This window comes from Monopterus albus, unplaced genomic scaffold (assembly GCF_001952655.1).
Source record: "Monopterus albus unplaced genomic scaffold, M_albus_1.0 scaffold75.1, whole genome shotgun sequence".
NCBI lineage: Eukaryota > Metazoa > Chordata > Actinopteri > Synbranchiformes > Synbranchidae > Monopterus > Monopterus albus.
The window spans coordinates 482,972-508,493 of NW_018127955.1; the positions used below are offsets into that span (position 1 = coordinate 482,972).

At 39.8% G+C, this 25,522-nt stretch overlaps 1 protein-coding gene across 1 annotated transcript; it reads left to right on the forward strand.

The window, feature by feature from the left end:
* The first annotated feature begins 3,717 nt into the window (after positions 1 to 3,717).
* sppl3 (signal peptide peptidase 3) lies at positions 3,718 to 25,522 on the forward strand. Its single transcript, XM_020606022.1, has 11 exons — positions 3,718 to 4,319; positions 13,258 to 13,335; positions 16,666 to 16,757; positions 16,872 to 16,991; positions 17,205 to 17,283; positions 18,931 to 19,043; positions 19,888 to 19,994; positions 21,113 to 21,276; positions 21,511 to 21,701; positions 21,928 to 22,037; positions 22,577 to 25,522. Exons 1-11 carry the CDS (start codon positions 4,294 to 4,296, stop codon positions 22,646 to 22,648), a joined length of 1,152 nt encoding a protein of 383 aa, XP_020461678.1. The 5' UTR covers positions 3,718 to 4,293; the 3' UTR covers positions 22,649 to 25,522.

Consider the following 25,522-nt stretch of genomic DNA (forward strand, 5'->3'; position numbering starts at 1 on the left):
AGTGTGAGTAGGATAACAACAAACCGAGTTTTTAAAATTAATGTCATGAACTTAAAGCATCAGATCTGGTCAGCAGCCAAGACTTTACACTAGCCCTTAATATTCTTTGTACACTTACAGTATTTCAGTAACAAAATGCAACGGGGTGGCTATGACTAAGGAGGCAGAGTGGGTCATCTCCTAATCGGAAGATTAACGGTTCAATTCCTGGCTTGTCCAGTCAAAATGTCCTTGAGCAAGATACTGAATCTCCAGTTGCTCCTGGTGATGTCACTAGTGCATGAGTTTGGGAGTGTGACTGGCCAAATAGTGTGAAAGTGCTTTGAGTGTGCAGCAATGCATAGAAAGGTGCTATACAAGTATAAGGCCACCACTTACAATGGAAATCCGAACAGAGATCTGATTTTCAGATTGAAACTTTCAGTATTTAGCTGAGACTATTAACTGATGGTTGAATTACCAGTTTGTGGCTGCCTGTTCTTTGTACTCCTACTTCTATGAACAGCTTTCAGATCCAGCCAAGTTTTGTGGAAACAGATGTGATAAATACTCATTCATGGCATCTGTGATTTTCCTTTCTCTGCAAAGTTGCACATGTAAAAAAAGAGACTTTTATCAGAGATATCCTCAACAACTCATAGTCATCAAACATTACATCTGAAATTATTGTGACTAATGTAGCACCTGTTATTAAAAGCCTCCCTTCAAAACACAGAACATTTAGCTTGAACATTCTAAATGTTGCAGATGAGTTGGTCATTAATTCCTGCATTGGTCAGCTCAGGGTGATGAACACGGCCGTCTCAGGTGGCTAATTTTACTAAGTGTTATTTTGTTTTGTTGCATGTCCTGAAAGAAAAGGCCATTTCACCAGCTGCCACAAAGATTTAATGTGGGTGTAGAGTAACTTCCAAGCAGAGCAGACCAGCCTAACATTTTCTTTTATAAGGAGTGAAAGGCTAAACTGTCTCTAATAAGCCTTACCTAGTATTAGTTTGTATCACATGAATGCAGGTTGAAGGATGAACCTCTGCTGCCCTTGAGTTAATAACTGGTTAATGGTGCTCACTGTATCTTGTGAGTATGATCCTCTGTTATTGAGAACAGAATGTACATAATCTGCAAAAACAAAATCTCTTTACAGACTTTGGTAATCTGCACCCTCTTGGCTAGAGGGACTCCCATTGGCTCCTTTCTAAATCTTATTGCCATCTTTATCTACATGATTGTGTGGCATCAACTAATCCCTAATAGATAAGATTTCTGTTCAAGCACATTTACTCATTCCTCTGGACTTCAATCAGTTTGTGAAAAATTTCCATGGATCAAAACACATATTTACCACTGAAGATGTAAAAAGGAATAACAAGGCTTTCCTGTATGTTTTCTTTGTGATTTAGACAAACTCAAGATGGTAAATGAAAAGCCTTGCATTGTTACACCCTGTGTATTGACCAAAATACATGAGTCCATATTATATAAATGGTCAACTAATGTAAAATGAAAAAGAAAATGATCATTGTTACCTGATGACCCTGTAGACTTGTCTTCATTCCTAGACCCACACAGAATTTGTATTTGTGTTGGTGATAATATAGTTACAGACTCACTGGAATTGTTAATGGTCTTCTTTTGTTAGGCCATCTTGGTGGAACAGTGTCAGTGGCTGGATGACCAAGCGGACCCGGCTCTCAGAGGTGATTGTCACTACCAGCCAGCTGGGCCAGCCACTGCTCAACCTGAGCAAATACAATGCTGATGTTATGTGTCAAGACATGTATCTGCTCTTTCCTTGGGTTGGGATAGGATTCAGGGATGCTTTGTGTTAAGGGTAGGTTAGGTCTGGAAAATGGTCTTGCTTATTGTGGGGCTCTGAAGATTTATTACAGCATGGGGCCAAATAATGGGTAAACATCATTTACCTAGCTTTCATATGAACGCCCTCCCGTTCCTTGGCACATTTAATTGTCAATTATTGACAGAGTTCATATGAACCCAAACAGAAGGATATTTGTTGTTGTTTAAAAAAAAAATCACACTGAACAATGAAGATATGACTTGAGAAAATAGACACTTAACAATTGTCATTTTTATATCGCACATGCTCTTTCATACCTAGATCTGAAAGTGAAAACTGAGACCTGTGAATAATTAACTTGATGTACAAAAGCCTACACAGCTGTGTAAATGTGCAGCTAGATTTTAAAATGTGTAATAGTACCATGTGTTTCATGTAATGCTGTTTTAAATGTTCTCAAATTTGCATTAGCAAAGCTAAAGACAGATCAATACATTTGCAAATATTTGGTGGCCACCTAAATAGTTCCCTAGTGTCACTATCGGACTAATGTAATGGGCAGATTGCCATGAAATATATTGACCACATCTATGTTAACCCACTCTCAGGTCAAAGGGTCAATTTTTAATACATGCTACAAAAGCTAATAGCTAGATCTGACTGATCTGATAGATTTTTGTGGTCCCTGAAGGAAGAATCCATATGTTTTTGATGACCTGATCTTTCCTTTCTCGCTACTATTTGGAATAAAATATCCAGACAAAGACATCAAGGTCTAATGGGCAGATTGCCATTGAATTCACTGAGCACATTTATGCTACCCAGATGATAAAAGTTTCCATCAGCCTTGTGTTTTGTGTAGGCACCTTCAGTCAAAATGAAAGCTGTGCAGACAGGCACTCTCTTAATCTCATCAGTTATCCTTTGGGTTTTCCCTAAAGTAGACAAGCCCAGATTTTAATGCACCCTGTGGTCCTGCAGTTGTGCTGTATATTGACAATGCACTTTGAACAGAAAAAGACAAAGAGAGAAAGTCTACAGCCAGGCTAGAGACCAGTGTTCAATAGAAAAAAGTCTTGCTTTTTTTCTCAGAAAAACGTCTTACTGTGCTTCCTAGCAATTCTGCAAATTGTCATTATTAGACTAATGAGGGCTCTACAGTGTTTGAATAATGGTGGCACTGCAATGTTTGTTTACCTTTCCACACATCATCTGTACAATCCTGGTAGCACTAGAGTTCATTTTTGTCAGACACAGAGGATCATCAGCTTTACCCAGCATTTTTGTATTGATTGGGCTAAAAGGGTGTCACAACATTTATGAATACTTACAGCAGTATTACAGAACATTGTGTGTCCTTGTCTGTAACATACTTGGCTAATAAAGGTGATTATCCTTAACATTAAAATAGACAGACCTAACATATTTTCAATGGATTTTAATTAAGTGGCTTATTGTAACACACCATAATGTTTTACATTGAATTGTTGTGTATTACTCTATCTGTCTTTTATCCAGGGGCCTTCATACCCTGGAGTGTGGTCGGATTTAAAATAATTTTTTATAGATTTTAATCAGCAAATTGTCCACACAACTCTGTAAGCCATGTCTGTGATAGAGGCCCCTGGGAATATCCATCACTGGAGTATTTTTCTTTGCAAAATACTAGTCTATATAAAGTACCTGACATTTATAACAGTTTTTCTTTTTATAACCCAGTATTCACCTTTAAAATGTGATTTGACCCCCCGTTTCTCATCTTAATTAATCAAATGAGTCCACTATTTAGGGGTTGTCAATTTTTCAGATTTTTGTCGGTTATCATGTTTAGCGATTACACTATAACAAATAACTGGGCCGTGAATTAAACGTCCATAGTCATAATGTAGGCTACACTGGATAATCTACGTAATGCTCGCAGCTCTAGTTGTAGGTGTGTAGGATTGCTTGAAATGCTGTCGAACCATCGCAAGCATTTTCAGTGCACAGAAGCTTTTCAGTGCAGTTCTACTTGTAAACCTCTCTACAGCAGGGCGAGTTGCGCGTTCCCGTGACTCGCCATAGAAAACAAAGCTGCACGTCTTCCATAATAGCAAAGGGTGCAGACTTGAGGGATATCTGAATTTATTCTGGATACATCGGGCTGAATATGGATTTACTGGGTGTAGCATCGTTGGAGACCGAGCCTTCTCGGCTGGGGTGACTGCGAGGCATTAGCGAAACCGACAAAATAACATCATTTTCTTTTCCTCGGGGTGCTTTGTCTTGTCCACCTAACGATATAGCAAACCATCATTCCCATTTCAATTGCAAGACATTCAGCTAGTGATTACTAGCTGCTGCCGGGATGTATCATCATGTTGCCATCTAAAAGTAACTGCTAGGACGTCGGATTGTGAAGGAAAAGCAGAAAACCTCGCTGAGGTCCCAACGGGTTGTCACCGGGACTTGAATCTGTGTTAGCCACAGTCGCGGAACCCACTGTTTTTGGCGATATGGCGGATCAGGGCTATTCATCTTGGTGAGTACGCACAGGCATCTCGCTATCTAATGTTAATGCTAGGTGCTGCTGCCAAGCCTAATTTATACCTGTCAGGAAACCACTGAAATATTTCTGACAATTCATATAAATCCTTGGCTTTTCACGGAGACGTTTTATCACCATTTAGAGCGCAAAAGGGTCACTTTTCCCATATATTTTTCCCTGCAGTTCATTTATTGCTAACAGCTAACCGAGCTGACTGGTTAGCTAGCAGCGGCTAATCAGTTTCACCAGCTGATGCTGTGCTAGCTTCCAGTAGTGCTATTGTGAGCGAATGCTAAAGAGTTAGCTTCCTAGCTAACGACTTGATAAGCTCATATGGGTTAGCCATTTGGATTCACGACTGTTGGCTCACATTATCAGCTGATGCTTTCTGAAGATTATGATTTTTTTCTCAATAAGTGCAACGTAACACGTCTGTGTCAAACAGATTAGTGGACGTTAGCTGAGCCAACAAATTAGCGTTAGCAGATTAGATGGCTAGCTTTCGACGTCGACCTGCTGCACACAATAACAAAGGTTCTGCCGTACAGTTAAGCTAGCTAACTGGCATTGCAGACGTCCCAAAATGCCACTATTAATGTGAGCTTAGCGTTGTGACACACGACAGGTTGTTACAAATCATCTTTGCAGATTTGTATTAATTCTTAAAGCCAGGTTAACGTTTTAGCTCACTTTAGTGTTTGGCGAAGAACAGAATGAAAGGAACTAGACTGAGATGATGTGGTCAGTGAAGTGCGTTATCTCTATGAATGAAAATGACCCGACTCAGTGGAGGCCTAGCTAATTATAAGAGACTTAATAAAACTAGACTAAACTCTTTGAATGGTTGGAGTTAACAGAAATGCAGGTGGGATCTTACACATTTGTCTGACTCTCGTTTAATGTCAGAATATTTGTGAATTTATCAGGAAATATCTGTTGTGATAGATCTTTCACATCAACTGTCTGATACCAGTCATTCTATATATCTAACCAGAGCTTATTAAAACCAGCCATCAGTTGGTTTTTATAATGGGATGGAATGGTTCACAATATTCATGGTTCAGTTCATATCATGATTTTGGTCTCGTGATCTTTGGTTTGGTGTGTTTTTGGAAAAGTGGGGGAAGAGCACTGCCAATTTGAGCATACGCTTTATTTATTTGGCAAAAATTTAAATTAAATTAATTCTGGCTAACAACATATGGAACACAACCACATCTTCCACTGTCATAAAGTGCAGCAGAACCCAAATGCACATTGTACACTGTTTCAAAACAGCTCTGCTCGGTTTATTCAGTTTCAAGTTTCAAGATTATGAGCTTGTTCTCACACTCGGGTGCAAAACAAAATTGACTAGAGCAAATTGGGTACAGATGTACCCAGGGCAGCAAGATCATGTCGTTTTAACCGCCACTTCAGATGCCTTCTTTGCACGCATCACTAATCAGATGGAATTCCATCCTAACAAATGTGGCAGTGAGTGCGTCACACCTGGACATACTGCATTTTTAAATCTTCAGGTCTATTTATTTATTTATCTATTTATCTATCTATCTATCTATCTATTTTTGTCTTTCAGACCTGATTGCAACACGCTGCTCGCATCTTGCTGTCAGCGTTAGTTCCCAGTAAATACATAGCAGACCAAAACAACCTCTTAACTCTGTCTTGTCTACTTACCATTTTCAGGACTGACTGATAGCTGCACTGGACCTTTCATTGACATTAACTAAGTTTAACTGAGTTATTGGCATGAGGATTTTTTTCCTCAGTAATTTAGATTTTTTTTTCTGCCTATGTCTCAGCATATTTCAAATGAGCTGAAAATACATGGCTTGAAATGTGACTAGTGAACCGAATGGGTTGGATTTTTTACATGAATCATTGCACCCCGAGTTTATAAATATAAATATCACAAAGCTGGTCAACTGGGTTAATTGGCTGGTGCTGTGAAGAGCAGGGCTCATTGTGAAGCATGTGTTAACTATTCTGCTTTCCGTTGTGGTTCCGCAAGGGAAAACAACAACAAAACCTTTAGTCAGTCAGTGTGTAAAAAGAGAGAAATGCACCATTCAGCAATTTCAAAACTGGCTTATATTGTATATGTAGCATCAAGTCTTTTTTTTGAGCTGGGTTAAACATGCCCTGTGTTGTTCTTTGTATGAAGCACATAGACAGTATATTACGATTAAGGCCACCTAATGATTATTTTTCTTATTGATTGGTCTACATTTATGTTTGTGTTGACTGACTGACTAATAATTTGGTCTATAAAATGCCAGAAAATAGTAATAGTAGCCACATGTCTGGTTGCTTTTTAATGAATGCCCTTTTAATGTGAATCTGTTTCAGGTGCGACATGCAGTTGTGAGTAAATGTGTGCTCTTATGACTGTGTGGGCTGTGTTTAAAATTAGGAAAGCACATGGAAGACTGCATTTATTGTGGTTACAACGGTGGTCTGTTGTTTTAACTGTGTCACTGTAGAGCATGGATTGGGCCACATATTTCTGTCTGAATCCAACCCGGATTCAACGCAGCTGAGTTTCTTATCATTCAACAAAGCAGACATTTGAGCCATCTAGCCTAAAGTTTGACCTATGTTTCCAAACCTGACCCAGACCCAAATGTAATTTCTACATTTTTGTATAAGCACTTGGGTAACAAAGGGTTTTGTTGGGTTTGGTTTGGGTGTTCACACTCCAGTCAATAGGAGGCGTTTTCACTTCATGTCGACATCAGTCACGTACAACAACTTTAATGTGTTGTGCAACATAGTCATTTTGAAAATGCTGTCTGCTTTTCTAACCTTTTCTTTGTCACTGTATATCAGGGGAGACGCAGCTAGGCTAACACCAAACTGTATCACATCTGGAGTAGTCTCAACACTGCCCATGGCCCTGTCACCTTGAAAGCAGAAATACAACCACCCACATAGTTTTGACATACCACTGATGTAATAATGAGCAGTTTAGCTTTATGAGTGTTTAATGAAACACCAATTATGCATTTTGATACTAAAACACTACATTAAGTAACCACCATCATAAATAATATGCTTCATTGTATTAGTAAGAATATGTGAAAGCAGTTCATTGAACACAAACCTCTAGTGAAAGTATGGGCACAGACATTCAGCATTTGTAAGTTTCTTTGTGCACATTTTGTTTTGTAGCTACTGTTTTGCTACCTGGACCGATTGCTAATAAATCAACTATGTCCTGTTTAACCTTGTGGTAACCAACTGGCTAATGTACAGTTCACAAGAAGATGAAACTTTATTTTAAAGCTGGCAAGTTGTATTATGATGCCACTTTCAGCAGCATTCAAAGTAGCAAGTAACTTTGTAGGCTTTGTGAGCTGAAACCATAATACTGGTATATCTGTTTGTCAAGGGAATTGTTTTCTCCTAGTTTCAATTCTTAACTTTCAGTTTCGTGGCTTGCCAAAGTGCATGCTGTTAAGTAAGAGGGCAGAACTTTTCAGTCATCACATTTTAGGTGAAACTGTGAAAGTGTTGCTTCCTGAAGGGCCCACAGCAATATGTAGTACAGTCATACTGGGTGAGAGCAGACCTGTGAAGTTGTAATACAGTATTTCATGCCATCCAGGCAAATGTTAGATGCTGAGCACCACCTCGCTTTGCGTTTCACTGAGTTGCTGCACCTAATTCTGAGTCACTTTAATTTTGATCTAGCCAGATAAACACCTTGTTGGATATCCAAATATGTTTTATCTTCAGGATTGTTTGTATAGGTGTGATCATGTTGCAATGGCAAGTGCCCTTAATAGACATCCAGCATTTGAGAAAAACAGGACTTGCAAGTTGTAGAGAGGGAAAGGGGGGGTAAACATGATGATCATGTCAGAAGAAAACGTGATTGAATAACTGCCTTTGTTACATGCTGTAATTTTACCCAATTTGTCTAAACCATTTCTTCTTGTTGGGTATGGGTACTTTCCTGTTTACTGGCCGTGACAAAATGAAATAACCTTTGCTATCACATAACACATATGATATAAATTCAGATAAAGAGATGTGACTTTAAAGCTTATAAACACCAGTAGCAGGTAGCACATCTGTTACACATGGGTACACAAAGGTACTATGTCTAAACTGTCATTATTAGTTTAATGTGGGTCTGGCCATCTTTTATTGACATTAGGATCTTTTAAACCATCATGGTCTAGCTCTCCAATGTGAGCACTGCAGCAGCCACATCATTTGAACTGAAAGTCGAACATTGTACTTACAGTAAGTGTGGTAGGTTAGTCAGTAGTAAAAAATTCCTTTTTGTGAAATGGTGGTGAAACATCAGAAATAATGTCAAGCTTTTTCCAGCAATGTTGTGGTATTTCTACTTGATAAATTACTGTGGTTCCTCGTTCCATCAAAATTACTACTGATTAATTTTCAGTTGTTTGACAAATTAATAAATTGTTTATTTTAGCGCAAACGTTTCACAGTTCAATCCTCCATCTACAGATGGTATGGAGGATTGAACTAAATTCATAACTGTAGCTCTTTTTCACTTCCTCTCATGATGTTTTAGAGGTGTGTTGTAGTTCCTACCATTGTGAGTGAAGGTGTTGCTTCATCTTCTGTACCGGTGAAGTTACCAAACGTCAGCTAACGTGCCAGTACATTTGCCATTGAAAACAACAGCTTTTTTTCCTTTAGTCCCAGCAAAAAAATCAGAACTATATTAAAGACTGTACAGTTTAGAGATAAAAGTGGTCCAGACTCTAATATTTTGAGTATTTTATTTGGCTCCAGTTATTAAATCTAGGTGCTGCCTATAGTCTATAATTATAAACGTTTGTTTTCTTTTTGGATTGGCGTGGATTTGAATGAGACAAACAGCTGCAGGGCTGTACTGACATCACTAAGCAGTGATCTAAAAGTACATTTTCCTTCCCTTTGGCCCTTTTTATTATTGAATTTAAGAAAAAAAACCCATCCTTCCTCAGGAAGCATGGTTATTAAGGTCTAATCTCAAAATCCTATCATTAAGACGACCCACAGTACAATCCAATTTGAGCTCAGCCTTTCTAGACACTAATCAACTAATCATTAACGCAAGTCTCTAGTACATAATTTTGAAAAGTCTTGATTTTGGCACAATTAAAATGTGGAATGTAGAGTAAATGAACAATAACATCACTGGTAATGAGAATTTGTGGAATATCACAGAACAAAAATAGCAGGAAACACTGTCCCACACTCACTTGTAGGCCTGTTGTTAATAACAATTGCTTAGACATGACCAGAACTGCAGTATTCTCAGTTTAGAGCACATATTGTCCCTTTTGAATCTGATGGCTTACTGAAACACCTGTTGCCTATGTCCTGAACAGAGGCACCACTAAAGATTATCCTTCGGAACATGAAAGTCTAAAGGATTTTCATTTGGAGAGACAGTAGTCTAACCCATCTCAGATTTTGACTGAGGTTTTCACTTACGGTGTCCACGTGCTCTGAGTAAATCAACAGTTGATGAGCTCTGGATCTCCGTCTTGATAAGCGTGACCAGCAGATAGTATTGATTTGTCTTTTCCTTACAAACTTTTAAAAACATTATGCTGCAGGCCATTCTTGTGACTCTGAGCTGAAGCGTGTACCAAGTAATTGAAATATCACCCCCACCTAGTACCTCACATGCTTTCTGCAACAATCTTTTCTGCATCGACCCAGTTATCAGATAACACCTATACAAAGATGAAAATGCCACACATGTAGGAGCAGCAATGCAGGAGAGGTGTATTTATTTTGATGGAGGCAAAAAATTCACAGTTGAACACAAATTACCTTCCTCTTCTTGAAGGATGTAGCCCATTACATCCATAATTGGATCAGAAAGTGGAGGCAGATAAATGTTAATTCCCCATTGGAATTACAGCAGCAACTCCACCCAATAGCAACTGTAAGGTGGAATAAATGATAACATAAGTAAAATTAATATTTACAGTATAGGCTAGGGGCTCACAGTTTTTCAGTCTGACTCATGGTGTGGATATTGAAGACAGAGTCCAGCAATAAGCCCTTACTCATGACTTTCTTGATCCACATGTGCAGATCCTCACAGGAGTAGCATTTGCAAAAGTCTTCATTATGGCCTGGTGACCTGGCCCTTAGTGGTCAAGTCATGCATGCAACTGGCATGATGGAGCACGGTATTGTAATTGTGTTATTGAAAACCTAGTCTGTCAGTGAACAAGGACGTCTTATGGTACTTTGGGCTGCCGTCCAGCCCTCAACAGTCCCGGATTGTATTTTGTTTTTAAATGTTCCATTCATCTATCTCAGCCATGTTCTACAGGCTTCTGTGCACAGAATTCAGACGAAGCAGTTTGATGCTAGAATATGAATTAGGTCTGTGGTAGATGAAACTAGCTGTCTTATTGGCTTGCTGTGTTGACAGTGAGGCAGTGACATCATTAATGTAGAGGAACAAGAACAGTTTTTGTAGCACTTTCTATATGTTTGAAGCCAAATTGCTGATAAGACATTTAACCAATTTAGTTGGGAACGCACAAAGAAGAAAACCTGCTTTTCTATTTTGTTAGATGTCAATATAAGGTCTACATGCTAGATCAAGTATACTGGGACCCATAGTAATTTGACACATTCCTAAATGATGATGTATTTTCAGTCATTAAACAGAGCCCTGTATTGGATCAGCAAAACTATAGGCAGAGCTAAATGATACAACATGGTCCTGGTGTCCTGTTTCCACAGCAGACTACCGTACGTTAACCCTCCCCTCGTAGACAAACTGTACTGTACTACTGAATGAATGGAAGAGACAGGGGGTTCTTGCTTTAACCCCTCAGCATCATAGTGAAACCTGTGAATTCCTGTGTCACATGCACACAGAATGAAAGATGATTTGAAGCGCTGAGTCTCTTTATGCAAGGGCTGTTTTCTATGTCAGTGCTTGGGAAACACCTAGTGATAGAGCCCAGCGATGGTCAAGTGAAACAGTACCCCCTACAGAAGACAATGACAGATATAAGTTGCAGGGCCAGATATTTCTGCACAAGAGAAACAGTACCTTGTAACAGATCATATGCTGCTGAATGAATTACCTTATGAGCTTTGTTAAGTGTTTTCTTTATTTATAACTCTATATTTGTACTAGTGATGAAGCAGACAATTTCGTCTGTTGTTCTCATTGTAATTTATAAAAAACTGATTTCAGTAAATTTGGATGCACATGTTTTGGTGGCCAACACAAACAAAAATGGGACCTGCGGGGTACAGTACATTCCACAGGTAACCATGTATATTCTCTGTATGTTGCTGCACAGTAGCTTAAGGAACAGCTTTGATAGCAGTATGCAGGTGAGATTATTGGGACCAGGTTAAGATTAGAGGTTAAATCTACATCTCTCAACTAAATGCAACCTCCAGAACCTGTGTTATTAGTTTGCATGTCAACTCTGTGTCAAAACCCCACATTTATGTTTAACTGGTTAACAGACTCTAAGGAGCCCTACTCATCTGTCATCAAGAGAAGGAAGCTTCCATTGCCCTAACTGAGATGAAATTAAAGGGCATGGATATTCTTTTGAACAATCAACTCCGAGCAGAGGTCATGCATTTTGCTGTCCTTCATCAGCTCCTCTTTATTTTGTCTAGTCTGCTACACAAAACTCAGTAAAATGTAATGTGAGTAGGGTGTAGGTCAAGAGGAGTTTAGTTTCGTTTTGCTGTTTATGCATATGCAGAATTTCAGTAAGGTCTGCTGATTACTTGCAGTAACCCCAAACTGGAATGCTGTACTTTTTAATGTTATGTTTACTATCTTTGATAATAGGAGAGGTCTTTGTGCAGGAATGTCTTGCACAAACATCAGGGTTTGTGTTTTGTATCAGCAGTAGGCTGTTAACTGATGCGTCTCAACCTGCTGAGGCCTTGCAGTTATCTGCTCTTATTATGTTAGTTTACATTTGTGTGTTGTTTTAGGATTGTTTCATTAAATATGTTGCCTTGAATATGCTGTATTATACAACTGCTTTCAATCCACATATCAGTTTTGGTTGTCAAAGTATTTTTGCATGTCTATTTCAGAGGGAGAACTGTGACTGGTGTGCATATAGAAATTCAAATTGTTGGTGATAAAATTGTCACAATCTGACATGATTGAGGGAAAATACAGCTGTATATTTGTCTTAATTTTTGTTATTTTGCAGAGCATGGTGATAGAAAAAATAATGGAGCGAACTCTGCAACCACTGATAGTTTGCATGTTTATTTGGGGGTGCACTCTTCACTGATTATAGTAGGAAAAACCACTGTTTTCACACAGTGGACACTTGAGTGATTTGAGTGCATTGTTAGAAGTCACAAATGTTTAGTCAGGTATCATGCAGCAGCGTTCTGTAATAATTAACTGAAATAGTGTGTCCTAAAATCCCACACTACTGTACTTTATAAAACAGTAAAAGGTCAGAGAGGCTTACTAAACAAAGATGAACATATGACTCATCTGGCAAAAGGTCTTGTCACATCAGAATGGGTTTAAACTCAAGCAACATCTGTGTTTTTACTCACCTCAGCTTGTAATGAATCAGCCATCGGGTGGAAAAGTGGCAAAAATCAACCAACCAGCTTTAATACAACTTGTAATAAGATTCCAGTTCGGACCAACAAAAGGAGGAAGAAGCAGATTAATGAGGACTGGAAGCTTGAAGGCTTGGAGTGTTTTGAGAATATCAAATGTGTAATACTGATCTGCCTTCCAGCTGTTCATCAGTACGAAGCTGGTTGTTATTGTGTAATATTTGTTACTTTTGTAGTGAAAACACTGTACTTTTGTCTTCAGCATTAAACAAGTGGTGATGGATATCATTTTTAATACTTTAATTACACAGACGTTTGTTCCAGGGTGTCATGTTTACATCTCTCTCTTTCTCTCTGCACTCTTTAGGGCATATTCCCTAGTTGACTCCAGCCAGGTGTCCACCTTCCTCATCTCCATCCTTCTCATCGTCTATGGCAGCTTCAGGTGAGTGTCCATAAATAAATAATCAGCTTTCAAGAGGATAGCGGCCAATGATTTTCCAAGCACCATCTCGTTTCCCACATAAGTAAAAGCTAAAAGCCTAAGTATATTTTCCTAAATAGTTCATACTTCAAGTCAGGCCTGTTGCTTTTAACCTGCCATATAACAATTCATGCTTTTCGCACCTGTGTGATATACGTTTGGTCATGAGGGTGCACGCAGACTGAGTAGTCGTCCCATGTGCGTCCCAACAACTTGAGTCCACATAGACTGTCCTCAGGGTGAGCATGCAGAACGTGCATGCACCAGACAACTAAACCAAATGCTTGTTTCATGCACCCCATATATATATACCGTTTATTTCCAAGAGTATGGCTTTGTTCTTGTTAAGCTGTTGCACATGCAGTTTTCTTTTCCTTCTGAGGTTAAGCAGAAACCATGAAACCACCTTAAGGCTCTCTCAGTCCAGGTGTACTCTGTGAAGGAAAGATGTAACATGATTTTGGTAATTTTGAGTAACACAAAAATCTGCAGTCCTGCACCAATGGTGTTTTGTTTCATTTGGTTGCATTAGGATAATAAGCAAAGCACATTTGTTTTCAGGGACCCCTATTATCAGGTAAAGAGCTTCATAGATTTTGATTCTCAGACAGAATTGCTCACCATCTTTTACTGGACATACATAATCAGTCAGGCGTCTGTTTCTCATATAAACCATATTTGTAGTGTAATCTACGATCTAAATAGAAAAGCGTAGAGAGGGTGGTGCCAACATGCTTGCTTCATGCTCACACCATGATACAGGCTAACTACCATGGCAAGAGAAAACAGACAAAAAAATGCCTGAGGCTGGTTGTAGTTATTAGTGTGGAAGTCACAAATGATCAGATCAAGTTGCACTGAGCTCATTCTAGACTGGTGATGTTGCTGCCAGGAGACAAAATCATTTACACTCTGTGTGTTTCCATCCACCTGTTTTTAAGGGCATTTTCAATTTGTGTATTAAAAAAATCCTAAGTGGAAACAAAGGAAGCTAAAAGACCAAAAACTCAATATAACAGAGTTTTTATCTTTGGCCATAAAATAGAATTTATTGAAAGGGAATTCAACATTACTTTAAGCTTCAACTCCCCTGACGAGACAAAAACATCAGGCACAGTGGCTTCAGAAAGTAGTCAGACCCCCTTTTGCACAATTTGTGTTGTAGATTTCATTTTAAATGGATGTGAAAATTGACATTTTTGCCTATGAATCTGCAATCAGTAATCCATAATGGCCATGTGAAACGTGTTTTTAGAAAATTTTAGTTTTATCAAAAACCAGAACCTGAAATGTCCCATTTAGAAAAGCATTAACACCCTAAATATCTCTGGCTCAACACCAGTCAGTCAGATGATGAAGCCTCTTGGATGAGAGGTGAAACGTCTTCGACCTAGAAGTTTAGTCCAGTTCATTCAATACTTTGTAGAATCCCTTTTGACAGCAGTTAGAATTTCCAGTCTTCTTGGCAAAGGCTCTACAAGCTTTTCACACCTGGATTTGGCCTGTTTATCCCATTCTTCCTCCCAGATCCTCTCAAACTCCGCCAGGTCTCTCCACAGATGTTCTGTGGGGTTTAAGTCTGTGCTTTGGCCGGGCCACTCAAGGATAGTCAGAAACTTGTTCTAAAGGCACACCAGCGTTGTCTTGCCTCTAGGCTTCAGGTCATTGTGCTGACGACGTTGCCCCAGTCTCAGGTCACATGCACTCTGGAGCAGGTTTTCTTCAAGGACTTTTGTGTGTTTGGCTGCATGTACGCATCCCTCAGTTCACAAGCACTCTGTTTTTATATCTAAGTATGCAAGCATACAAATAATGTTCTGATGTTTTCTTAACAAGAACGACTAAAGATGACAATGAAAATTTAAAGCGAAGATGCACTTGACCACAATTTCAAGTGCCACAGCAAACAGTCTGAATATGGTTGTAAATAGAGATATTTTTATTTTTTTGAATAAATATGATAAATTTCCATTTTCAATTAAGCTTACAACCCATCCCTGATGGACTAGTGGCTAGGATTCAGCGTTCTCGCCGCTGCGGCCCGGGTTCGGTTCAGGGTTGCGTCAGGAAGGACATCCAGCGTAAAACACATGCAGTTCGTCAGTGTGATGATTCGCTGTGGCGACCCCTAACGGGAACAGCCACAAGTGAAAAATTAAACTTACAACCCAGTTATTTGTTCCAAAAGTGAAGGTGACTAAATACTTTCTGAAGCCATTGTACATGTTGACCACTCAGGTCAGTACATTTTGTATATCATCAAGTGTTCAAATTTTCTACATGGTTTGACTTCATTTTAGGTTTTAATGGCTGTTTTTAATCACATCTCGTTGTACCCTCTTCTCTAGTGGTATAATGACACTCGACTGTTAAATTCGTGCCATCAGTAGTCAAATGTGAACTAATTTGTATTTCCTTCTGCTTATTTTCTGGAAATTTGGTTTAAATTTGCTCTTCATTTGCATGGTAATTTGAGCATAGTGATCAAGGCTTCTGCTCTTTGCACTCTAAATGAGTTTCCAGTCGAAAGCCTTTTTCACAGCAGATATTGTGACTCATCATAGTACAGGTTTTACTAGTAACATAAATAATGATGACTGTTCTATTCAAATGTCCCATTATGTCATGACCATGTGATAATGAACCAGCATGCACAATAACAGGACCCTGAACCAGAGTCTCATACTTCATTGGTTTTATGTACATATATCGTGCTTTTCCTGCTGTGACATGTCAAAGTGATCTCTGTGAGGAAATGATTGTTCACCTTACTTCTGGAAATAATGTTTTAAAAGCATATTTGATATTAGAATATTATTTGAATGGTGTTCAGTACTGTGAAATGGAAACGTGCGCTCATGTGAGCGAGACTTTTTTTTTGGTTTCAGTGTAGTGCCACAGTTGACTTTAAGTTCACAGACCTCCCACTTGAGGCACAGTGTAGTCATCCGTTATTTGGCTATTTCATGTCTATATTTTTCTTTTTCACTTAATTTCTACACTGAATCATCAGTGTAAAGGAACGAAAGATGTTTGTTTATTTATTTTTTAAATCAAACTTCCCCAATGGAAAAATTGAGTCATCTTCCATTGACAGGCTATTTATATGTACGGCATTGCTTTTCAGGAGTTATACTGTAGACCTTCATTCACTGTAAAAGCAGGCTGTGGTTTTTAAGGTTGCGATACCGCCTGCCGCCTACATGCTTTTGAGACTGTGACTGATGCTGATGCCCAACACACTCTCCTGCCCTCTGTTCTCTCCTGCCTTTCTTTCCCTCCCTTCTACAGGTCTTTAAACATGGACTGTGAGAACCAGGAGAAGGATAAAGATGGTAGCCCCTCGACAACGGGGTCTTTCAATAACAGCAACACAAACAACAGTGAGTGTCGCATACATGGAAAACCCTGAAATATACAGTTTTCTTGGATTTACGAGGGATGACTGATGATTGGTTAGTTTCACATCTGCAACATCACTTTGTGTTGTTTTGCAGGTATTCAGACTATAGACTCCACACAGGCTCTGTTCCTACCCATAGGAGCCTCAGTGTCTCTGCTAGTCATGTTCTTCTTCTTTGACTCGGTACAGGTGGTCTTCACCATCTGCACTGCAGGTAACCACCACTCTTGAACATAAAACAGAACAGTTCTTGTGTTATGAGGCTGTTCATTAGGTACACATTGGTGCAGGTCTCTTTTCTACAGTGATTTTTGAAACTTTAAAGACCATTAACTGTCCCATAAAGTTGACAGAAAGTGACTGGCACTGAGCAGCCTGGGTGCGTTAGGCCTTTGGGCTCACTGCCGTGCTCTGTTTTTCTCCTCAGTTCTTGCAACAATTGCTTTTGCATTCCTCTTGCTGCCAATGTGCCAGTATCTGACCAGACCCTGCTCCCCACAGAACAAGTAAGGAAATCACATGGATTCTTTGTGTCTTTGAGGATGTTTGTTGTTGTTTTAACAAGCTGCTCTGTGTTGTTTTATAGGTCTTTTACATATATTCAGAAAGCTCTTTGATTCACTGTATTCTTCTCAATTGTGCAACAATAGACAAATCTCAGTAAAAAGGTGATATAATCACTTTGGAAAATAAAACTGTCAGCAATGTTTAATGCTGCTGTGAGTAAGTGGGAAATCTATTTAGTGATTTGGGTGAACTAGCCCTTTAACATCTGCCTTTTCACTTGGTGCATACAAATAATTTTTAATGGCCCCTGGGCCCAGGTCTCTGGACATATCCTCTGTTTGTGTTTCAAGTTACAGTAAAGCACAAGGACTCGCCCAACAACACAGTCTACCTACTCAATAACCAATACGAACACCTCCTCTCTAGTTGCAGATTCAGAGCTCCTCAAGTTTCATTAAACCATTGTCTGCTTCACAGAGCCAGTAATAACCCGACTACAAACCCAAACTCTAATGTTCAGTTTATTACTTAGTGTATCTTGACATGGTCTTGAACAACAGCTGCACAAGCTATATTTTGCATATTATGTCTCTCGGGTGTATATTCAAATAAAATCCAGATGACATTTTTGACACCCCTCATCCACACTGAGTGTGTTTTAAAATTTGTTTTTACATACATCTCCCCTGGACCCCCGTGTTTCATTTTGTTTTTTATGCTTAAGTTTTCTTTTTCCTCTGCCACCTTTAGTTAAGCGTAATCTCCACAGACAGATGTTTAAATCACATAACTCTCCACTTGTTTATTGTTGCAAACTTTTTCCTTGCATCTGTTATGAATGATTAGGCTCCTGATGCAGCTCTTGAGCTTTTTTTGTCTCACTTTAACTCGCCCTCTGTAGCGAGCTAGGGAAAATCAGTAAAATCAATTAACCATAAATGAATACACCACTGACTTCTTCCTAATGAGCCTATATAAAAACAGTTTTTGTCCAGAACATTTCTGGATTCCTGTCATTCTGGTGAAGACTCTTTGTCCGGCTGCTGTCCTGTTGACATTCAGACATTTGTTCTGATGATAAAGACACAGAACTTGCTGGTAATGTCTCACTTTGAGTGTGGATTCCCAGTTAGCCATGCGAGCATGTCTTGGTTTTCTTAGGCTACATGAAAATCAGGGTCTGCCACTTTCCAGTCTTGGGGGAGGTGGTAATGTACCTATGGGATTGATGGTTTGTTTAACAAAGAAGAATAACTTCTGGACTTTAGCTGTCAAGTTACAAAAATAGCAGTTTGGGTAGCATTAGCTAATAGCTGCTCGCGAACTACCCAAACGCATGGATGAATCTTTTTCTGTGAATTACAAACAATACAAACGTTTTGTGTTCACAAGCATACACTCACTCCATTTGCTTACCCAAGCAGGCCAGAGTGTTCTCATCCTAATTGTTCTTAACACATCAGTGCAAATATTGCAGAGATGCAATAAAAAGGTGTCAAATGTCATCTGGCTTTTATTTGAATATACATCCGAGAGACACAATATGCAAATATAGTGGTAAAATAGTGTATGCGCCTGTATGTTTTTGCTGGTAGCACTTTTTCTTATGAATAGATCCATGCATCTCCTATTTGTGTTTATTGCAGGATTTCATTTGGCTGCTGTGGGCGTTTCACACTGGCCGAGCTCCTGTCCTTCTCCCTCTCTGTCATGCTGGTGCTCATCTGGGTGCTGACTGGACACTGGCTTCTCATGGACGGTGCGTCAGTCTGTCATGTGTCAGTGTGAATGCAGCCATTTGCTCCATTCATCAGAATTCATCACACATCAAAGAGCTGTTTCAAGTTTCACAGAAAGTATTTGTACAGCAGGTGGTGTACCATGGGGATCTGCAGATTAGGCTTGTTTCTCTGTGGGGCAGTGGGTGGTTTATATTAATGACATTAATGGAACAATGATGAGCAGTGTCGAAGTACCAGCACAGAATGATTATCCAAGTAGCCAACTATTAGAAAATGTGTGCGGGGGCGTTAGCGCTGTTAGCATAACTGCTAACTGTGATGCTAGTAGGATAAATAAATTAATAAAATCAATAATAAAATTATTTAAATGATAAATAAATGGGATCTTGTAGGGGTGCTTTGGGACTATGGGGCACCGGGGCCGTTAGTACGAGCCATCTAGTCCTTGTATAACCGGAATGAGAGTTGTTTCCGCGTACTCAACAGTAAGTCAAACACGTTCTCAGGTTGTCCCTTGTCACCGATCCGGTTTGTGATTTTCATGGACAGGATCTCAAGGCGCAGCCGGGGGGGAGGAGCATGTTTGGTTTCGGGACATCAGAATTGCATCTCTGCTTTTTGCCGATGATGCGGTTTTGTTGGCTTCATTGGACTGTGACCTCCAGCACGCACTGGAGTGGTCTGCAGCCAAGTGTGAAGTGCAACATGAGCAGAGAAATTTCATCTGAATCATCTGTCTAATTAATTAGGCTTGTGTGCAGAGTGATTTTATTTTTTTTATTATTATTATTTGCCGTGTTGCTATTTCTGCTAAAATGTAGAATTTTGTTTCTAATTGTCATGTGTCTTTTCTCTCCCTAGCTTTAGCCATGGGCTTGTGTGTCGCCATGATAGCCTTTGTGCGGCTTCCCAGTCTGAAGGTGTCTTGCCTGCTCTTGTCTGGACTGCTCATTTATGATGTTTTCTGGGTAGGAAATACTCTCACAGATGACATACAAGTCACTCAGCAAAGAAGCATACAGTCTGAGGACACACCCGTATTAAACAAGTCTTGTGAGCTTATGAAAGGCTTTAGATTTGTTTTTAACATACCCGAGCAGCATGTTTGGAAGAAGCTGAGACATGAGCATTCAAGAACAGAAATTTTAAGGAAATGAATCAGAATTCTAAGAGGAGGGTGGGCATGCTACGAAGGCCAGCAACTGACTTCTTGAGCCAAAACTGAGATGAACATCACAGTTTGATTTGTGAATTTAAAAACACTGAAGTGAAGCTTGTCTTCCTCTGGCACAAGTCGATTTAGATGTGGTTTATTAGCCATATCTCTACCACTGCTTTGGATCAGTGCCTGTATTGAGCGTCAAACAATAAAAGTAATAGCCACTTAACAGCAGAGTGGAGGAGAAGGAGAGTCCTACAAATGATTACTTTAATATGAAGGTGGGCATCAGTCAGTTAGTGAGTGACAGAAGCAGGAGTGTTTTGCTGAACTGAAGTGTGTACATCCAGAATTTAATTAAATCACTGAACATAAATCAGCTTAGATCTTGATTTGTGTGCAGCAGAGCTCAGGAGGATCCAGAGCACATTCAGAGCATCTTCTGTGTCATTCAGATGTTATGATTGTTCAAATAGTTGTTCCTCTCAGCTTTCCCCTTTACAAAGAAATGTCATATATAACAGAAAAAACCACATTTTCACACATCAATACTTCTGGTGATGTTCTGCCAGCGACTACAGTTTCTGTAATTGCTCTCATCCTTCCTGTGTTGGGCTCGTAGCAACCTGCCACCACAACACTGCTATCAGTGTTTTATTTCCCCACTGATACTGACCATTTATGTTCCCACTGTTATAATAGACAGACATTAGGTGAATGAATGTTTGCTGTTTGTTTTTTGGTTGGAAGTGCACGCAAGTCACATTAACAGCAAATTGCAGTAGCAGAACATTTCGAAATTTCTGTTCTAGTGCTGAAAGTATTGACAAGAAATGAACTTGGTTACACCTTCATAAAACTGAGGATTTTGTGTTACTCTTCTCAGCTCTGTGATCGGCTAAATGACCTCCTTGTATTTCCCTTCAGGTGTTCTTCTCAGCCTACATCTTCAATAGTAATGTGATGGTCAAAGTTGCCACTCAGCCTGCTGAAAATCCCATAGACGTTCTGTCCAGGAAGCTGCACTTGGGGCCGGGGATGGCCCGTGACGTTCCCCGCCTCTCACTGCCTGGCAAACTGGTCTTTCCCAGGTAAGACTGGTGTAATCATGTGGTTTGCCTCTGCTGTGTGTCTGTGCTCTGAAACATAGGCATTATTCAGTCGTTTAGTCTCACTTCATTACTGTCTGTTCTAGTTTCTAAGGATTAGTCTTTAGCTGTGCTGTTGGCAGAGCTCTTGAAATAGCACTGCTCATCTGTCTGTCGGTCCAGCGCTTTGGTCTTCAGCAACAGATCTTAACCATTTTACTGTTTTCAATCATGCAGTTCCACAGGAAGTCACTTCTCAATGCTGGGAATAGGAGACATTGTGATGCCGGGGCTGCTGTTATGCTTCGTGCTGCGCTATGACAACTATAAGAAACAAGCAAACGGGGAAGTCCCAGGACCGGGGAATATGTCTGGACGCATGCAGCGCGTCTCCTATTTCCACTGCACTCTCATCGGATACTTTGTGGGTAAGCAAGCAGTCGATGGGAGGGATGGATGCAAATGGTCAAGACCGTTTTGTTTCAGTGTTAAGTATGTTTGGGGGTGATAGTTGCAGGTGTTTGGATGCCTTTGTTTGGACATGTTCTAAGACACATTATATCAAATTCGTAGTGAACTTAAGTTTCCCATTCTTCCACTTTTGAGGATTTAGTTTTAAAATAAACATGTTGTTGACGTGTGCTGTTTCTTCAGGACTGCTGACTGCCACTGTGGCCTCCAGGATTCATCGTGCTGCTCAGCCCGCTCTGCTCTACCTGGTGCCCTTCACCCTGCTGCCTCTGCTCACGATGGCCTACCTAAAGGTACAATGAGGAGGGCAGGATAGCAGCAGTTACTTGTTTGCAAGAAATAAAAGTTGAGCTGTGGCAGTGTTTTTTAAAATTCAGCAGTAAATGTAAAGGAAAAAATGGGGGAAGTGTCAAAAAGGAACAACCTGCAAATATTACACTTGGACTGATTGTGGTTTTTTCTAGTTCCGCTCTCCTACTTTTCTTTATTCAGCTGTGTAGCTAATCTGATAGTTGATTGGAATTATATAATTTACTCACACATACTGTTGCATGCACAGTTTTTTTTAGACTCTTGTGAAAATGTGTCATGTAATAAAAATGGTTATTACTGTGAAATTCAAAAACTCAGTATGGCGCCTTGTCTGTATTTCATCACTTTCCTCATCTCACAACTTGGAATATAATGAAAGCCCATATGCACAAGAGTATAAATGGATGAGTTTTGTTATGTCTACTTTAACAAAGCGTAACAAAATGTTTTTGTGACTGACTGCCGGGTGTATCAGGAAATATTTGAATCAAGAGCCTTAAACTGTGTCTGTGCTCCACAGGGGGATTTGCGGCGCATGTGGTCGGAGCCTTTCCATACCAAGACCAGCAGCTCCCGCTTCCTGGAGGTATGATGCACCTTGGGGTAAATGACCAGCATGGGGAGGACCGCGGATCCTTTCCCTTAATTCGAGGGAAGGAGAGAGGACGCACTCACAGTGAGGCCATGTTGTCATCACTTGTTCATGCTTTCTGCCAATCTTCTGTGAAAACCCTCAGAAGGACACCAATGTGTGGATCACAATGCCCCGACATGACTCATCTTATGTCCCCACATCCTTTGTTTCATCTCCGCTTCCTCTTTTCTGTTTATTTCCTCTTCATTATAGCACATCCTGCCTGTGCCGTTTTTGTTCTACCCCCCACACTCGCCTCCCCCTCTCTATAGTTGGTGTCATTTGCTTCTCCCTCCCACAGCCCACTCCATTCGTCAGGCCTCTTCTCTGCGTTTTCCTTCTTTCTCTGCATCTTTAATTTCCTCTGCATCTCTGTTTGTCACCCAATCAGATGAACTCGAGGGCAAGGCCTCCACCCTTTTTGTGGACTTGCGGCTGTGAGACATGGCTGGGGTTTATATATATATTTTTTAGCATTGTTGTGGTCATTATTATTAATATTAATATTATTATGGACCGATTTAAGCAAACGGAGAAGAGGTGGAGTCTTGCAGCAGCACAGGACAGTGTTCAGGAGCAGCGACACAGTAAAGAAGTCTTCCCCCTCTATCTGTCTCCCTCTTTCTTCCCTTCATCTGTCCCATCACCCCTCAGGATGTGCTCCCACCTTTCTCTGACTCTCTCTGCACGCCCCACCCTCCTCTCTGTCCATCTGCTGTCCTCATACCCCGCCCTCACAGATAACTATGTATTTTATTTAGAAAAGTTTTATTCTTGGCATATACAGAAATGATGCATTATAAATCGTAAAGCTGCCCCCAGTGTTTGAGGGGCCGCTTCTATTTGTATATATGTGTACACATGTATTTGCGGTATCTTGAGTTTGTATTTGTGTTTGGGAGCATGTTTATAAAGGGTGGGAAACTGATGCCAGCCAACAGCCAACTTGCGATCAAGTCACGCTGCCTGTTGTGTCAAGTTGACCGGATAGCATCCATCGTACGGAGGTTGTTTTCTCAAGTTTGTTGACTTGTGTGATTGAAACGTAGATGGATGGAAAAAAGACCATCTTCAGCAGTGGCTGAGTAATAACAAAGTTAGTTTCCTGCTCTGGTGTTAAAGTGTGTGTGTGTGTGTGTGTGTGTGTGTGTGCGTGCATGTGGGGAAACAGGTGAGTGAACAGTTGTTTTACTGGGTTTTAAACTGAAATCACCTATAGTCAGGTTTCCATTGATGTAGGTGTGTTGGGACAGTGTTATAACCATGACATGTCTAATGGAAACAGTCTGTGTTTAATCTTGTAAGAATTATGTAAAGGTTATTCTCAACAGCATCAGTTTTTTTAAATCAATCTTTATATGGACAGGTGCAAACATAAACTTTTTTTTCACATAAGTGAATTAAATTCATTTTAAGGAGTGCTATATTACTGTTCATTGCGAAACTGAATCATGCTGGATTTTGTACTCTTTTCTTTTCATTTCTGAATTTCACATTATAAATTTAAATGTATTATGGCTATGAAAACACTAAAATCATCTTATTTCAGGTCTCACATCTATAAATGTCTTGGCATGAGATCAGATTTTCTGTATTGACGACAGACAAAAGGTCATTGGAAACTTATCGGCATCTGAACTTTTTTAATTGTCAGTGTTTGACCACAGTCAATGAAGACCTGACTATTGTGAAGGTTTGGACTTAAAGCCTGGACATGAGGGTCAATGGGATACTGTGATTAGATTCATATGTCGTTACAGATGAAGCTTCTTTGAGTGGACAGTTGTGTGTGTGTGTGTGTGTGTGTGTGTATGTGCGCGCAAGTGCATCATTATGTCTGTTTGGACCTTTGGAGGGGAGAAAATCAGTTATGCCCTTAAAATCAAAAATGGAAATTAGAAATTAAAGATAACTCATAGGATGTAGGATGTTTTTACTATCACCATTTGATACTTGGTAGTCTTAGTCTTTTTGTTTGTTTTTTTTTTTCGGTCCTTCCTGTTTTGTGGTGCTCGTCAGTTAATATTTAATGTATACTGGAAAAAGTGCAATTGAGTGCACAGCAGGAAGTCTGAACGGTGTACTGACACAATTTGCAGGCTTTTTTTCTTACTTTTTTTATGCTATCTGGCCGTGCATGTTAAGTGTACAGTGTATCATTTCTCAGACTACTGGGCTACCGCAGTTTGGAATCTCTGCTGGCCGACACTGAGGCACTGGACCTGTGAGCTTGTGTCAGTGGGTGGTACAAAGTCTTCAGGTCAGAGACTGTGATTGGTCAGCTCTGACCTCTGACTGGTTCACAGGGACTGAATATTATGACCTGAGTTGCGTCATGTTGGGACCTTCGGCCTCCCACTCGTTGCAGTTGTCTAAACTCGGACAGTATGGAACCCCAATCACCTCTTCATGGACATGGAAAGAAAATATATAGATTTATATACATATATACGTGTGTGTATATATACATATATAAATAATGATGAAGATGATCATGGTGATGATGGCTGTTTTTTTTTTTTTAAATAGAAAATTTATTTCTTTTTACTCCCTTGTTTGTAAAGTTTTATTTCTTCAGTGCTTTAGTTTTTATGTTTCCTTCCACATCTTCTCCCCTCCAGCTGAGGACTCAAGCTCTGTTTCATTGTTAATATGACTGAATGGATTCTGTATAGAAAACTGGTGAATAAAATTAAAAAAAGAACTGTGTAGTGAAACATGAATCCTGAAGCATTTGATCTAAAACATTTGGTCCCTGTTTAACCCGTCCCTCTGCCCTTTCCCCTTCTTTCCCTCCTTGTTCAGGATTCTGCTGTAAATAAACATGACTAA

Coding starts and splice junctions, on each gene's coding strand:
- sppl3 (XM_020606022.1), top strand. CDS start 4,294: ATGGCGGATCAGGGCTATTCATCTTG. Junction 13,336..16,665: donor ATCGTCTATGGCAGCTTCAG/GTGAGTGTCCAT, acceptor TCCCTTCTACAG/GTCTTTAAACATGGACTGTG. Junction 22,038..22,576: donor TCACGATGGCCTACCTAAAG/GTACAATGAGGA, acceptor TGTGCTCCACAG/GGGGATTTGCGGCGCATGTG.